This window comes from Sander lucioperca, chromosome 12 (genome assembly GCF_008315115.2).
Source record: "Sander lucioperca isolate FBNREF2018 chromosome 12, SLUC_FBN_1.2, whole genome shotgun sequence".
Classification (NCBI taxonomy): domain Eukaryota; kingdom Metazoa; phylum Chordata; class Actinopteri; order Perciformes; family Percidae; genus Sander; species Sander lucioperca.
In genome coordinates, this window is record NC_050184.1 from 29,242,943 (window position 1) to 29,259,462 (window position 16,520).

Here is a 16,520-nt window from a genome sequence, read left to right on the forward strand (position 1 = left end):
AACTATTTACATGCTTAATATGTGTGCATTTCATATTCCACTGCTGGAATGAATTATTGAGGCAGCACTAACCAAATGTTTGGGAGCATGTGCTCAGAACCAGAAGGCTGTCTCAAATCCTATCAGGGGAAAAAGTCACGATGCAATGTTTGGGTTTAGGAGAAGAGCCAAGAACTACTGCATCATTGAAGTGCCAGAGTACCACAATCTTCACCTCTCAGGGACTGTTCTGTTTCAGGGATTTCATCTTGTCTCTTCTTATTCTGAGGACAGCAAACTAATTTAAAGGCCTTGTTGTTTTTCTGGTGGGTGGGTTGAAAGGTGGCCTTGGTCCACGTAATCTTAATAGACCTTTTACACAGCAGACATTTTGACTTGTCATAGCAAGAGCAACTCATTAACGATGGCTCCGTTCCCAGTCAGTGAGCCAGCATGCACAGTAGCAGGACCCTGAAAGTGAAGCAGCTACATGGAGTTCAGCCATGATTAATTTTATTATTTATTTACGTTTATACGTTTATTAGTAGAAAAAAGACAAGCGACTAAAAATTGAGGGTGTACAAATTATAAAGCCCTTTGAGGCAAAACTGTTTTTTTGGGCTCTGTAAATAAAATTGACTTGACATATATACGAACACGATACGAGTATGAAAAACTACATACACAAAAGAAAGAGTAAACAGGTAGGTCTTGAGCTTTAAACATATTTACAGTGTCCATGTGTTCAACAGTTTATAGTAGCCACAACCTCAAAACCTCCTTTATTACGCCTGAAGTGAGCTACAACCAACCAGTTCTGAGCATAAGCATCAATATCAAAGCTACTTCAACGCAGCTGCTACAATAAGTGGCTGCATGCAGAGCTCCTCATTGGTGTATGAATGTGTGTATTAATGTTCCAACACCAAAAATAAATCTCTTAGGCCAGCCTGTTCTTAGTCAGCTCTCCTGTTTAAATCACGGTAAGAACCACTTGATGCTGTAATATGTATAAGAGGATCTACAACCACAGATGTCCACTGAAGATGAACAGGACTCTTCCGTGGAAAAGATAAACGACCATTACACTTAATCCAATCTTTTCAGTGAGGCTGCTGTGTGGAATGATCAATGTTCAGCTCCAAATTAAAAACCACATCTGATGTCAGTGACCGCTGGCAACAGTGCCTGGGTGCGCCAGCAGCAACAGCAGGCTTTAATGGCAGAGACATTACAGCCTCTGCTTTTTGCTGCAGGGAAAACGCACATGAGCATCAGTCACTCACACATATATACTGTATAATGTTTCAAACACATTTCTTTGACCAGCTCCACTGCATTATTTCACATCTCTTCTCCACAAGGATTTAATTTCAAAAGGACATTGCTGTACAATGCAGCCTTGTTTTGTAAATAGAAAATGATGATAAAAAGATGAAAAGGTAGATGGAAACATTTACACAGAGCTGTGGGGATTCAATAAAATAAATTAAAAGCTCAAAAGAATGTTTGATCATAAATTTTAACAAAGACTTGTCGGCACAGATTCAAAACATATTTTATACGCAGACTGATATAAACACACCCCAATGTTATCATCATAAAACAAAAAAAAGAAGAATCAATCATAGAAGTGTAAATCTAATTTTGTATTGAAAAGTGCCCTTTTTTTAATGAATGAATAGGATATATATATATATATATATATATATATATATATATATATATATATATATATAGCGCACAGCTTCCCTGCCAAACAAATATATTTATTAGATAAAGAATTTAAATATCATATCGGGAGATGAGACTTTGTCCAGTTCCGATGCCCTCCCTTCCTCTCCCTCTCCCTCTCTCTCTCTCTCTCTCTCTCTCTCTCTCTCTCTCTCTCTCGCTCTCCCTCTGCGTCTCCCTGCAGCAGAGTGCACACAACGGCACATCTGACACACAGACAGGCCGACAGAAAGGCAAATATAGTTAACTTGTGTCTTGCTAACATGCATAAGCTACTAGCTAATGTAATAAGTTAGCTAAGGTTTAGCTTAGACAACATATCACGGCCATACAGGCTAATGGACTGTACTTAATGGAGACACTACAGGTGAATACAGTAAATTTTGTGTCTAATAATGCCATCACATTCGCCCCTTTGATATGAAAATTAGGCTTTCATTAATTAAAATTGCATTCATTTGACAAGGCACTGCAGGTGAATGGGATAAACAAAATAACTAAAACATATAGCCACAGAATTTCCCCAGTTAATGACTTACATCAAGAGTCTTTTCCCCTGAAATGTTAAATCCAAATGTAAATATGCACATTAGCTTGTTTGGCTCATTCAGAAGAAATCTACAGATGGAGGGTAGTAGGCCTAAAACAAACACCATCTAAATGTGTATTCTGGAAGTTTTCTTTCCATTAGAGCTAAAGAAGACTTGACAGCAAAATAAACTAAAATCTCAAAATTGACCAGTATATGAAAAAAGTGTCCTGCGTTAAAAAGTAACTTGATCATTTTGATTGTAGGCTCCTCATCTAATACTAACATTGTTTTTTCATTATTGTTGCAGTGTTTTTTCCTGTAAAATTTACAAAATACCAGCAACAGCCCTTTTCAGTTTAGTGTAAAGATTTTTTGTTATTAATTCCAATAACACCAAAATATTTAAAATGATGTATTGCCATTTGCAAAATAAACAAATTATTAGTGAAACGATGTCCCTCTCCTTGGTGCAGTCAGTTATTATGAATATATACTTGAAACTAGTAGCATAGAAAACATGCACATTGTGGCATAGTTTCCTTTGCTGTTGCCTGCTCTTGTGACAAACCTGGTGAATACTAAAGAAGGCCAAGGCCTCTGTGTGAACTGATTATTTTGTAGAAATCTGTTGAGTGTGAAACAGTTGCGTGAGTGTCAGGGAATTAAAATAAATTGGTAAGGAAGTCATTAAAAGTAAGTTGTGTTAATATGTTTTATGTTTTGTTTTGTTGCCCTGTCTGTGCACGTCCCTGATAAAAGACATACATGTTCACACAACAACACCTACTGTGACATATTTATGCCGGAGAGGGTTTCGATTGAAACCAGCAGCATCCACAGACAAAAACACAGCAGGTATCCCCAGGTTAGAAAACTACATGTCTTTTTCTTCACTTCGCTCAGAGGTTTGCTCTCTTTGCTGTGGGGGGTTCATCATTCTTTAACTCACTATAAATAGATAATCCTATGATTTATACAGTGTGCATTGTCTGCACTCTACTCTACTCTTCAATCACAGAATAAAATACACTGTAGATGCAAATCTTTAAAAACAGGGCACAAAAATATATGTTTTTCAAAAAAATCCTAAAACACCTGGGCACTGTAATGTTTTAGAAAACATTACTCAAACAGGATTAAATTGTGCTTTTGTTGAAGACTTTTTTCAGCACCGGATTTGGACCGACACTTCTTTCTTATCCTGTCTGTGATTTTAACACATGGGATTACGTACGGAGGGTCTAGTGGGAATCAGTGCTAACGTTAGCAGGATAGGCTAACTAGCTTCATCTTTCCCCGTGTAATAACAGTACGACAGCAGTCCTCCCACATATTGTAGAGGGACAGATTTCTTAAAACGCTAACAGTAAATTACCAACAATAGTGGTGTAAATTGATGTTAAGGAGTTCAGCAACGTTGTGATGTGTTTGATGGAGGAATGATGTACAGGAGGCCTGCGTCTATTTATATGCTGTCATTTATTGTGTAGATAGGAGCAGATTATACGTACTGGTCAGTCAAACAGTTAGCTTGTCACGGTCGGCTCAGACCCAGCTTGTTTACCGAGAGCTCTTTTATGACTAATTTAGCTTTGTAAAATGAATTACATCTACTTGTTACACTTTACAATAGCATTTCAATAAGTAGCATGTTCATACAGAGGATATACTCATATGAATTTGCTATATTTATATGGAGTGCTGCACTCAACTACCTCAGATGGTTACATGAGCTTGTTGAAAAAAGAAGGCAAAAAAAAGTCATGAATAACCTTTACAGGGCTATGGTGGCTCTCAAATGTCAGTCATCTGTTGTTATGGGAAACGCCACTCAGAGGCCAAAAACTTGTTCGCTGTTTCCACAAATATGTCTATAAAGAGGATTTATTCATTTATTGGATTATAGATCATTATAGTTTATTATAGTTTCACAAAAAGTTTGAAGAATTCAAATGTTAGTTTGAATTTAATAGGAATAAGAGGAACAACAATTTCAAGCTTTGGCAACGCAGGCAATACTTATTAGCAGGATGAATTCATTGTTGGTTTTGGTCTTCAACGGGATTTTTTGACAATCACCAGACTTATCCTTTAATCATGATCGGATGGAATCTTCTCGGCAAACAACTTACCACTTTGAAGTCCTCCGCTCTGCACTCGGTGCCATGAAAGTGGCAGGCAAGCAGCATGTCGTTGATGTCGTGTCCGGTGCGGTCATAGAATTCCAGCATGTTGAAGGGTCGCGGCTTGAAATTATGGAAATCGGCTTTGACCTTTAGGCTCTCCAGGACGCTCTCCTCCACAAGATGTATGTCCCTGATCTCATACCTGAAAAAAACAGACAGACAGAAAGAGAGGTCAAAGAAATATTTCATACTTTTCAAGCGCAAATGAATAATGTTATACCCAGTAGGTTGGTATGAATGGATGAATTTACTTGAACAGGACGTCTTCACAGTGAAAAAATCACTGCCGGATGATAAAGTGGACTTCATATAAAATGAATTTCAGCCATGGAAGATTTTTTTCGGCACACTTCAGGAATGTTTATGAGTCTTTATCTGTGAACTTTTGCTCCTCTCAGCCAAAGCTTAAAAATAATACAGTCCAGAATGAATCACAAGAGACAGAAGACAGACAGTAAAAATGTACAAGATGGTTTTCTGTGCCATTTTCTGGCTCTGAACTGATGGCACTACCAGAGTGTAACACTTTATTGTACAGTACATAATAAAGTTCAGACAAGAGCTGTACAGGCCCATAAAGCTTGTCGTCCATTCACTGTTGATGCAGCAGCTTCAGGCTACATTTCAACTCCAGTCTCACTTAACTGGATTCAAACTTGGAGAAACATGTTTGTTTATGTTTTATTTGGATTGTTTTGGTCATGAGAACATTTAATTAAAATGTCATATGAATTCTAAAACTTTAAAGCAAGTCTGACTAAAATATTAAAAGGTAAAAACAATAGGGAATTTCTAAGTCTTTTTTGGGAATCATGTTACTTTTGACTTTGACCACCTGACAGACTGACATGAGATTTGGTACAAACATTCATGGTCCCCAGATGAAGAATCCTAGAGACTTTGGTAATAACCTGACTCTTCCTCTAGCGCCACCAGCAGGTCAATGTTTTCACTTATCCTGAGAAATATCTCAATATCTACATTATGGATTACCACAAGATTTTGTACAGACATTTATGTTTCCAACACAATGTTTTCTTATTATGATGCTTTGACTTTTCCTTTAGTTACCTCTGCCACCATTATTATTATTTTTTTTTAAAGATTATTTTTTGGGCTTTTCCGCCTTTATTTGACAGGACAACTAGGTGAGAAAGGGGAGAGAGAGGGGGAAGACATACAGGAAATCGTCACAGGTCGGATTCGAACCCTCAACCAAAAAGTATATGTGCGCCTGCTCTACCCACTGAGTCAACCCGGCCACCTCTGCCACCATTATTGTATCGTTTGTCTTGAACTTTGGTACAGACACGCTTGTCCCCCTCAGGATGAGTTATCACTTGGTGTTTACCAAATTTTATTTCCTCTAGTGCAATAATTAAGTCAAAATTTCTTTGTCCAATACTTTGGTTCATGACCAAGTACCTAGAAAACTAATACCGTTCCCATCTGCCTCTGCTGTACTTACTGATTTCTTTGGCCACTTGGGGGCAGCGAAAAAAAAAGCTGTAAATATAACGTTGACACATACCTGCCAACACTCCCGTTTTTCCTGGGTTTCTCCCGTTTTTTAGCCCTATCTCCCGGACCCCTCCCGGTTAGTTATTTCTCCCGGGAAACTAAGTAACTCCGTAATTTGTATGGCCCAAACTCCTTTATAAATAATCGGACCAATATGTTTGTCTAATGTTGACCAGTTGCCAGATCTTGTATGAAACGCATCCTATTCACACAATCCATACACCATACAATTTTCAACCTGTTTGTCACCTCAACCTGGCAACCTATAACCCAGTTGCACAGTTGATCTCTGCGCAAGCTTCGCGGAAAGTTCAGACCCAAAAGCGAGCCGATAAAAATGGCAGGTGAAGGCGGTGTTCCTGCAAAGAAATCGAAATATAGCTGTAAATTTCAACAGTGTTGGGCGCAACAATTTACATGCATCTTACTTAATCATATCGACAACCTCCACGCTTTTTGTAAGGTGTGTCGCATTGATTTTAATGTAGCGCACGGCGGGAAAAATGACATTACCCAGCACATTAAAACACAGCGCGTCTTACAGTACACTTAAACCCGGTTGCGCCGCCATCCCCTGCACAAATCTCCCGGATTTTGAAAACCAAATGTTGGCAGGTATGCGTTGACATATCATCACTTTTTAGGTTAATATGGTGAATTTGTTAGCAAAGAGATGCCTATTTAAACATCCAGCAATTACGGAGCAACATTATCATTATTATATCATTTGGAGTCGTGTTTCTGTCCACCTGGCGCATGTTAAGTCCAATATTAACTCTCTTTTGGCTCCAACTCCTCAGGAAAATATCTGGCTCTTTAGCAGCTAAATGCTCCACTATGTTCACCAGCTAACTGTGTCTGTACGTCTGCTGTTTGGTGCTGAGCAGGTAGTGTTCACTGGGCTTTTAGAGCTTTTTAATAAGTCTCTGTTGGTTGAACTCTACAATCAACCCTTTTCACACTGTCCCATTATTTTCACACTGTCATTTAATACATTGTTATGATAAAAATATAGATTAGAGCCGCTTTAAGCTAATTAGCAAATGTTAGCATGCTAAACTACATCAGCATCAGCATGTTAGTAGAGCTAGCATGGCTGTAGACTGTTAGTTGTGTTTGTGTATCATTAAGAGACTTTTTTTACAAGCAACTGTAAGGTTTATTTTTGATATTTGGTATCCACATTGTATTATTGGCTATATGATATTGTTGTATTGAGTTGTTTAGGTTGCCTTTTCCTGATCTTGCAGTAAAGGCTGTATAACAGTGAAGTGATACAATGTTATAAATTGATTAGATTGTTTTTTGAAACGAACCATGAATGTCTCCTCATGTTTCATCATGGACTTAATTACTAATGATACATTCTCAATGGTTTTCTTGCATGATAACAGCTAAGCCCCAGATATCACCACATTATTGATGGCTTAGTATTCAGTTACACTTCTGTGACATTTCATTTTGTCTGTATTATCAGCTGTAGTCATTCTCTCTCTCTCTCTCTCTCTCTCTCTCTCTCTCTCTCTCTCTCTCTCTCTCTCTCTCTCTCTCACTTTAAGAATGGCCTGCGAGTAACTGAGTGGGGAGCCAGACAACCCACATCACACCCAGCGTGATCAGTGGCACTGGGAAATTTCCTTTCCTTTAATGGCGCTCACAAAGATCTGACCACGCTGCGTCGTATCAGAAGAGAGCAGAATAGCTGTAAATGCACCCCACCTCTACCCTCGCTGTGATCTCCCACTGTGCTATTATTAAAAATGTCACCATTTTATTGGACTCACCAAAGAGCAGATTTTTTCAGAACACTGCCTCAAATGAAATTTTGTCATATGAATGGAGCCACTCTTGAATATGAATATGGTCTTTTATTGATCATTTTGTGTAACATACGATAACTGCAATGTGTTATTATGCATTACATGAATAAGAATGAGATGCACTTTTATTTAAGCAAGAGCTGGTAATGTATGATGTATAATTACAGTGTCACTATTACATGTGCTATAAAACTTGGAAGTAGGTGCAGCAACCCTTTTTGTTTTTCATTTTCATTGAGGGCAAAGGGACGTTTAACACTAACTGAAATCATTCAAACATCAAATCAATAATAACTAGCCTCATTCAGGTTTAGCAAATTAGTTCATGACATTAAGATTAGACTAAGCCTCATTATGGCAGAGGCTGGGAGTGTTTTTGTTTGACTGAAAGAGAACTTAATTAAGGAGTGGCCCTCGCTCCCCATTGTTTGTGTAGAGGACAAACAAGCCAAGAAGGCACTTATGAGATAAAATCCCATAAGAACAAGCCGACAGGATCAGCGAAGGCTTACACTTTAGGATGTGTGCAGCTTAAATATCATGCCACAAGACATTTCCCAGACCAGTGACTCCAAACATGGGAAGTGGGCGGAGAACAGTCTTAAATGGATTTCATGCCACAATCACTTTCTTTTCTGGCCGGGGGTATAACAGCTAAGTGTGCCGTTGCATCGCCTCTCTACCTTGCCAAGGGAGGCAGGATAATGAGCTACTTCAGAGTGTAAGATCTGAGATGTGTACATGGAGAAGGAAGCTCAGCCCCATTTATGCTTTGGTCTCCCAATTTGAAGAGTTTTCTTTGTGAACCACTGCCTGGAAATGTGATATTAGTAATGTAATAAGTAAAAAAAAAAAATCCAGATGGCAAATGTTGATCATCAGTCACACCAGCATCACAGAAAAAAAAGATAATTTTAGCATTCAGTCTGGGATCTTCATTAAAGATTTAGGATAGAAGTTGGCTGTATATCCTCATAAAAGCGAAGCCACCAGAGGCCTTCAGCACTGTATGCTACTGAGCCCTGTCCTTGATCTCTTTAACTGACAGCCTGTCAGAGGTTCACATCAACTGAGCTGAGTTTTTGATCCCTCAAATGACAGACACTGGCCACTAAATGTAGCGAATGACACCATTGCTGATTTGTTTCATTATCGCTGCCTCTGTTGACATTTGGAACAATATTACAACACTAGGGGGAGAGCAACATGTTTATCAAAGAACTTTTAAAGCCAGGATTAGTCACAGTCCCTCTCCGAGATCGTTCCTCTTTTTCGTCTGCCTCTTGGCCCTATGCATGATCTTAATCAACTTAAACTATCCAAAGAAGTAAAATCTTTGACAGCTCAGAAACAAAGTGGATTTAATGTGCAGGAGTGGAGTTTTCTACAGCTCTGTTGAGGTTACAGAAACATGAGGATTTAAATGCATAACTGACAAAGATCCCCAGAGCATCTGCCATTTCACTTGTAATCAAAGGAAGCAGACTCTCTGCATCTTTTCCTCCTGTGCATACAGTGGATGAGGTTGCCAGCTCCAGTATCCAGAGCCCTCAATTGCACCAACAAGACGGCTGTCGTTCTCCGATTATACCTTACGCTGTAAGCAATTGCTGTAAATTTACAGCCAAGTTTCAACACTAAAATACTGTTTTCATGTTAAACAGTTTAGTACTGTAGTTAGCAATGCATTGTGGGCTGCTTAACTTGGAGCAACAGGACAGAGGCCCTAAACAGTATGCTGATGTTTTAAATTACAGGACACTACAGTATTTTTTGGAAACTGAGTGTTGACTGGGGAAATTGGAGCACGTCAGAAGTTTGATACGTTAGCCTTTTAAATTGAGGCTACTGCTTTTGGTCAATTTTCTTTAAAAAATACAGAAATCATTTGCCATTAACTCCTGGAGGGACTTCAGGAACCATCATTTGGATAGGAGATTTTCCAGAAAAGGACGCACAATTTAGATGACATGTGCTACACATCATCGAGTGTTCTTCATCAACATCCATCGTGTCTTGCATCTACAAATTAAACGGTAATTCAAATCTTATTCATATTGCCAAGAATGTTAGATATCAAACTGATGCTCAGGAGCTTGTCTTGCTAGGGATATGAATGTCATTTATCAGTGAGGCTTAGATTTTCATAGGCAAAACAATACTACTTTTGGGTGTTTTTTTGTTTAATTTTGGTAACATTAGCCGAACGTCTGCATCCAAGGAACAACACTTGTTAACCAGTAAGAGAGGCCAATCGGCAGATGGAGGCAGCAGGAAAATAGCATTATACTGTAAATTCCTGATTGTATAGTTTATTTATTATTATGATTATGATTGTTTGTTGTTGTTTGACAGTGGCAACACTGGAATAATGCTGCAGAGAGGAACAGCGGCTACCAAAGTGATAGTCATCTCTCCTGGATCCACAAGAACTAAGACATAAAAACACTAGCCTACCTCACAGGACTATTTTAAGAGGTAACCTGCAAGTCTACCATGCAGTGGCACAGGTGCCTACCTTACAGTTTCATCCCTAAATGTTTTTATTGATGCATATTATTGATGCATATTGTCAAAATGTTCTACTGTACTATAATAGTTTCAAAATGGCCTTAATGCACATTTTCCAAATGTTCTTAAGTTTGTTTTCCAAATGTTGCCAATTCTGCATATGTTCAAAATGTTATTATGAAAGTATATTTTTACAGACAGCAGAGAATATATTGCAGATTACATATGTAAATCTTTAAAATTGACTTTTGAGGAAATTTTAATCTAACTCACAGGACTATTTTAAGAGGAAAAACACAAGCTTGTGGGCATTTTTTTCCCAAAATGTGCCAAAGATGCTTGCATGCTGAATGTTCTTACTTGTGTAATCAAAAAGGTCTTAATGTTCCTTAAACAGTCTTAATAGTGTAGTTTACCAAATATTGCTAATGATGTGTATTTGTTGCCTTGGTCATTTTCTTAGACCCATTGTGTTATTCAAGGTAAAGCTTAAGTTACTGTAGGTAAGATAAATCACTTGTGACAAGAATTTGGTAAGTGTTCAAACTTGTCTTAAATTAAAAAAAAAAAAAAGAGTCAACTATAGGTTATGCCCTTCACGTTCGGTAAGGGTTAGGGGCAGTCTCTGACAGGCAATTTAAGAGTTGAAGTTTAATGCCATAGACTAAAGCAGACATTACTAGGCTGTTTCTGTTTGCTACTAGAAATCTCTTGTCAGCGTTTTCCAACAGGGTTTATTTTCTTTTTTTCCATTTTTTGAAAGTATTCATGTTGACATTGCTCTTTGAAATAAAGGTATTTGATTTTGAAGTTTTTATTGCTTATTTTGCATAATATTCACAATAATGCATATCTTAAGCAATTGTCTATAGCCCTGAGAATAATGAAGTTCATTGCAATCAATATTGATTGCAATGAAGACTGATATTTTAGGAAACTGTTCAATTTAGTTATTGTATTATCTACTGTGCCTGTCTACGGTAAACTGTGAGAAGTTAAAGTAAAACCTAAACAGAATATTATCGTAATTTCCAAATAATCACAGAAATATGTTGCATTTTTTTTTTTTTACTGTATTAGACTGTGAAATCATTTAACAGTGTGAATACAGAAATATACTGTATTTCTGGTTTACAGACTATGGACACCATAAAATTACTGTATATTGCTGGCGTCTTTGCTGCCAGCTCTACTGTAAATTATAGAAATACAGAAATATACCGTTTTTCTGGTTTACAGACTACTACCGTAAAGTCATTTTACGTATGAATACCGTAAAAATAACGGTATACTGCTGGCGTCCCTGCTGCCAGCTCTTTACTGTTATTTTACAGGAAAAATATTTACAGTGTGGTTATAGTGGTTACCTATGGTTGAGCAGGGCCAGCAGCTCCCCTGCGTGGTACAGGTCATTGCGCGTCACCTGGCTGAAGCGGAACGCGTTCAGGTTGCAAAAGGTGACCGCTGGAAACGTCATGTTCGGGGTCGTGACTTCATCCAGTTTGGTGACATGCGGGTACTCGAGGTAGAGGTGGATCCGGTCCACGCACACGTACAGCAAGAAGGTCAGAGACCCCAAGAAAAACACGACCCACAGGCAGCGTTTGATGCAGAGCCGCTCGTATGTGAAAATGTGAGAGATTCCGTGCAGAGTCGAGCTGTGCGCAAAAACTTCTATTGGTGGAGGTTGATTTGTGTCCATTTCTTCGGTTTCTACTTTGAGATCCATTGCCACTGTGCAACAAGCTCGATCAGAATGCCGGAGTCAGAAAAACAGCTTCAAAACACTGTTAGGAGAAACTGAGCCGAAATTAATTCACCTGTGGCATAAACTGTCGTTATCCAACCGAACAGGTGCGAACGTGTAGATAACCACTCTTGGACTTGGCGCGGTTTGGTCGCCATCCCTCATGCAGACAGATGGAGACACATTTTCAGCATCCGCCGCTCTTTAAAAAAGTCAAACGAGCAGGAATTGCGAGCAGTAGTGATGCATTTCACAAAAGCAGGCATGCAAAAGCATGGTAATTGAAACCCATGCATAACCAAGATGTCAAAACGAAGGTCCATCACCACTGCACTACTGTGATGTTTAGCAGGTTTCTCGCTGGGTTGCAGTAAAGCGAAGAAAAGGGATTGGCAAAGTGTTTCATCAGCCTGCGAATTCACTGGCCGAGTCCAGTGAAGCACGCGTCATTCCTGCACGCCAACAAGAGGAAACCCGGACACCGAAGAGAGAAAGAAATCCTTTTGACACTTCAGCTCATTTATTAAGAGTTCCTCTGTAGCTGCGCTTTACTCGTGTCCTTTTAAATCGGCAGATTTTCAGGTCAAGTCAAGAGATTTTTTCTAATCAAATGTGTTTGGGAGTCAGACGGTTGGTTATTCGTGGTGAGTCGTGAGCTTTTCCGCCGCTCGTGTTTGTGTCTGCATGGCAGCAGTGGACGGGAGAGGAGAGCAGTGGACGGGAGAGGAGAGCAGGGTGGACTGACGCCTGCTGTTCACCTGTGAGTTACTGTAGTTGGCAGTCCGAGTAAAACAGAGAGAGAGAGAGAGAGAGAGAGAGAGAGAGAGAGAGAGAGAGAGAGAGAGAGAGAGAGAGAGAGAGATGCATGTGGTAGACATTAGGCTACTACCATTTTCTAGTGTAGTGACTGTTTGGAAAGCATCCTTCTGCAATATGTTTACATAAGAGGGAGAAAGATTGATGGAGAAACAATCCAAATTATAGTCAAAGAAAAGGAAAAGAACACCAATTCAATTTAATTTACAAACCCCACTTCCAATGAAGTTGGGACATTATGTTAAACGTAAATAAAACAGAATACATGATTTGCAAATCCTTTTCAACCTATATTCAGTGAATGCACTACAAAGACAAGATATGTAATGTTCAAACTGATAAACTTTATTGTTTTTTTTTGCAAATATTCACTCATTTTGAATTTGATACCTACAACACGTTCCAAAAAAAGCTGGGACAGGGGCAACAAAAGACTTGGAAAGTTGAGGAATGCTCAAAAAATACCTGTTTGGAACATTTCACAGGTGAACAGGTTAAATGGAAACAGGTGAGTGTCATGATTGGGTATAAAAGGAGCGTCCCCAAAAGGCTCAGTCGTTCACAAGCGAGGATGGAGTGAGGTTCACCACATTGTGAACAGCTGCGTGAGCAAATAGTCCAACAGTTTAAAAACGTTTCTCAACGTACAATTGCAAGGTATTTAGGGATTTCATAATCAGTCCATAATATCATCAAAAGATCCAGAAAATCTGGAGAAATCTCTGCACGTAAGCGGCAAGGCCGAAAACCAACATTGAATGCCCGTGACCTTCGACCCCTCAGACGGCACTCCATTAAAAACCGACGTCATCATCATCATTATGTAAAGGATATTACCACGGGGGCTCAGGAACGCTTCGGGAAAACCATTGTCAGTTAACACAGTTCGTTGCTACATCTACAAGTGCAAGTTTAAACTCTACCGTGCAAAGTGAAAGCCAAATGTCAACAACACCCAGAAACGCCGTAAGCTTCTCTGGGCCCGAGCTCATCTGAGATGGACTGATGCAAAGTGGAAAAGTGTGCTGTGGTCTGATGAGTCCACATTTCAAATTGTTTTTGGAAATCATGGACTGTCCTCAGGGCCAAAGAGGAAAAGGACCATCCAGATTGATATCAGCGCAAAGTTCAAAAGCCAGCATCTGTGATGGTATGGGGGTGTGTTAGTGCCCATGGCATGGGTAACTTGCACATCTGTGAAGGCACCATTAATGCTGAAAGGTACAGTACATACAGGTTTTGGAGCAACATATGCTGCCATCCAAGCAACGTCTTTTTTCAAAAGAAACGGCTTATTTCAGACAAAGACATGGCCAAGCCACATTCTGCACGTGTTAAAACAGCGTGGCTTTGTAGTAAAAGAGTGTGGGTACTAGCCTGGCCTGCCTGCAGCCGATACCTGTCTCCCATTGAAAATGTGTCATTCAGCATTTCTTTCCTCTGTCTTTCTGAGGAATTTAAGCATGTGCCTAAGTTTTGTGTGTGCAGAAGACTATATACTGTTTCAACAGGCTGAAGAGTGCTCCTGTCATGAAGAGTAAACTGAAATTCATGTGTAAAATTGGTGGGTGGAAAAGTCCATTTAACCAAATACAGACTGAGCGACCACTGCCCAGACAAATCTGGCAACTCAAAATAAACAGACTGTGTCAACATATGCCAACTATAAGAGATGGAGACAGAGCAGCACTGCCTGCAGCCTGTACAGTATTAAGACCAAAACCAATTCAGTATTTACTTTGGGAAAAAAAAAAAATATTGCCATAGATTTAAGTATTTCGGAGCATGTCACAGCCTGATTGAAAAACAACACGTGAAACTGTACTGAGCTCCTAAGTGTAATATACACTACCACCACTGATAATTATTTTAATTATTGATTAATCTTTTATATATTTATGATTCATCAATTAATTGTTTGGTCTATAAAATGTCTAAATAAAATCTATAAAATGTGAACCATGAAATTACTATAAATGTCGTGGTTTTGGACATTTCTGTTGCCTGTATCATTATTTCTGTATGTTTCCTGTTGTGTTTATTGTATTCTGTGGTCTCTGTATATTTTGTTGTGTATTTTACTGTTCCCTGTTGTGTATTTCCCTGTTTATGTTCTGTTTCCTGTTTTATTTTGATAGTCTGTTTTCTGTCTTGTCATGTCTAGTTTTACTTCCTTTGTTTTCCCGCCTGTGTGATTGTCTGATGTGCTCCACCTGTTCCCCAGCCCTGGCGTCACCTGTCTTGTGTCTTCTCGTTACCTAGTTTATTTAGCCCCTGTGTTTCCTTTGTCTGTTGTCAGATTGTTTTGCGTCTTCTCCTTGTGTCAGTCAATTCTAGTTTGTTACTCCCTGGATTTCCTTTTTTTATCTGTTCCTGGTTTTTTGAAGACACTTGTGGTTTTTGGTTTTCATTTCCTTGTGTTTTGTATTTTTTGGATAGTAGTTTTTGCCCTTGGTTTTTGGGGACTATCTCTGTTTGCATTTTCCTTGTTTTCGATTAAATAAACCCCAGTGCTCAAACCTTTTCCTGCCTTCCTGTCTCCTCTCTGCATTTGGGTCCACTATTCGCTGCTGGTGTGACAATAAAGACTATAAAGAACAGTGAGAGCCTAAGTTAACATATTTAAAGCTTGTTTTGTGCGACCAACAGTCCAAAACTTAAAGATAAACCGTTTATTATTATAGACTGAAAAGACTAAAAAATTTAAATCAGGAAGTATTCACGTTTGAGAAGTTGAAAACAGAATCTTTGTCTTTGCTTATATTTTTTTTACATAAATGATTTGTTTTTTTTTCTTTCCTTATAGTATAGAATAGTAACGTTGTAGTGTAGTGCTGTATGTTGTTCATGACTTGTCTTTTTTTGCTTACATTCTGAATTAATTAAATTCAGATGTGACTTTGAGAAAGATATTTGAATGAGAAGGCTCTACGCAACCCAACATGTCTTTCAGAAGTGTGAGGTGCGGGTGTCTGAAGTTACAGCTACTCTCCAAAACAAAGTCCTCATCAGGCACCACAAAGGAAAAATAACGATATGTGCCATATTTAGATTGGACTATGAATAAACAATGACATTTATTCCCCAGCTGGATACTGGTGTGAATAATGGACCTGGCTGTGCAAGGCTGAATCAAGCTTTGTTAATATATCAAAATATGTATTACATGTCATGAAAGATGCATCAGCCATCTTAAATGCAACAGCAGGAAAATAAGATTCTTATCTGTGACATTTAAAGTACTACTACATTTGCCACATTGCCCAGGAGCAGTTAATATCTCAAATCCAGCATAAACAGCTATAACTAATGCAGAGATGTGTATTAAACTTGATATATTTATGAAGCTTAAGCAAACTTTTCACAAAGGTGTATGCTTTTAGACATACGACATTTACTCAAGTCCTGTATTTTTACTTAAAGATGCAGTGTGTAACGTGTTTAGTTGTTCATTATTAAAATCTGTGTTGCCCGTTCACAAACGTGTCCTTTTTCATAAATATTTACCTCCACCATCAATTCCAAGTATTCCTTTTGGCTTGAAATTTTACATTTCCATTCACATGAACTGGGGTACACGCTCCATATTCATGCTCCATCTTGAAATACATTAGCTGGTAAGGGACATACAGGACATACTGCTCGCCTTTCGCGTTTTCGCTGGGGTATCGTAG

General features: G+C 38.8%; 1 protein-coding gene across 1 annotated transcript in view; it reads right to left on the minus strand.

Moving 5' to 3' along the window:
• Nucleotides 1–12,822, minus strand: part of LOC116062239 (acid-sensing ion channel 1-like) — a 52,528-nt gene extending 39,706 nt beyond the window's left edge. The window contains exons 1-2 of the mRNA XM_031316885.2: nucleotides 11,651–12,822; nucleotides 4,378–4,573 (exon numbers count right to left, since the gene is read on the minus strand). Of these exons, the coding sequence (XP_031172745.1) occupies nucleotides 4,378–4,573; nucleotides 11,651–12,012 (558 nt within the window). The 5' untranslated portion in view covers nucleotides 12,013–12,822. The remainder of the gene's footprint in view (nucleotides 1–4,377; nucleotides 4,574–11,650) is intronic.
• Nucleotides 12,823–16,520: the final 3,698 nt, after the last annotated feature.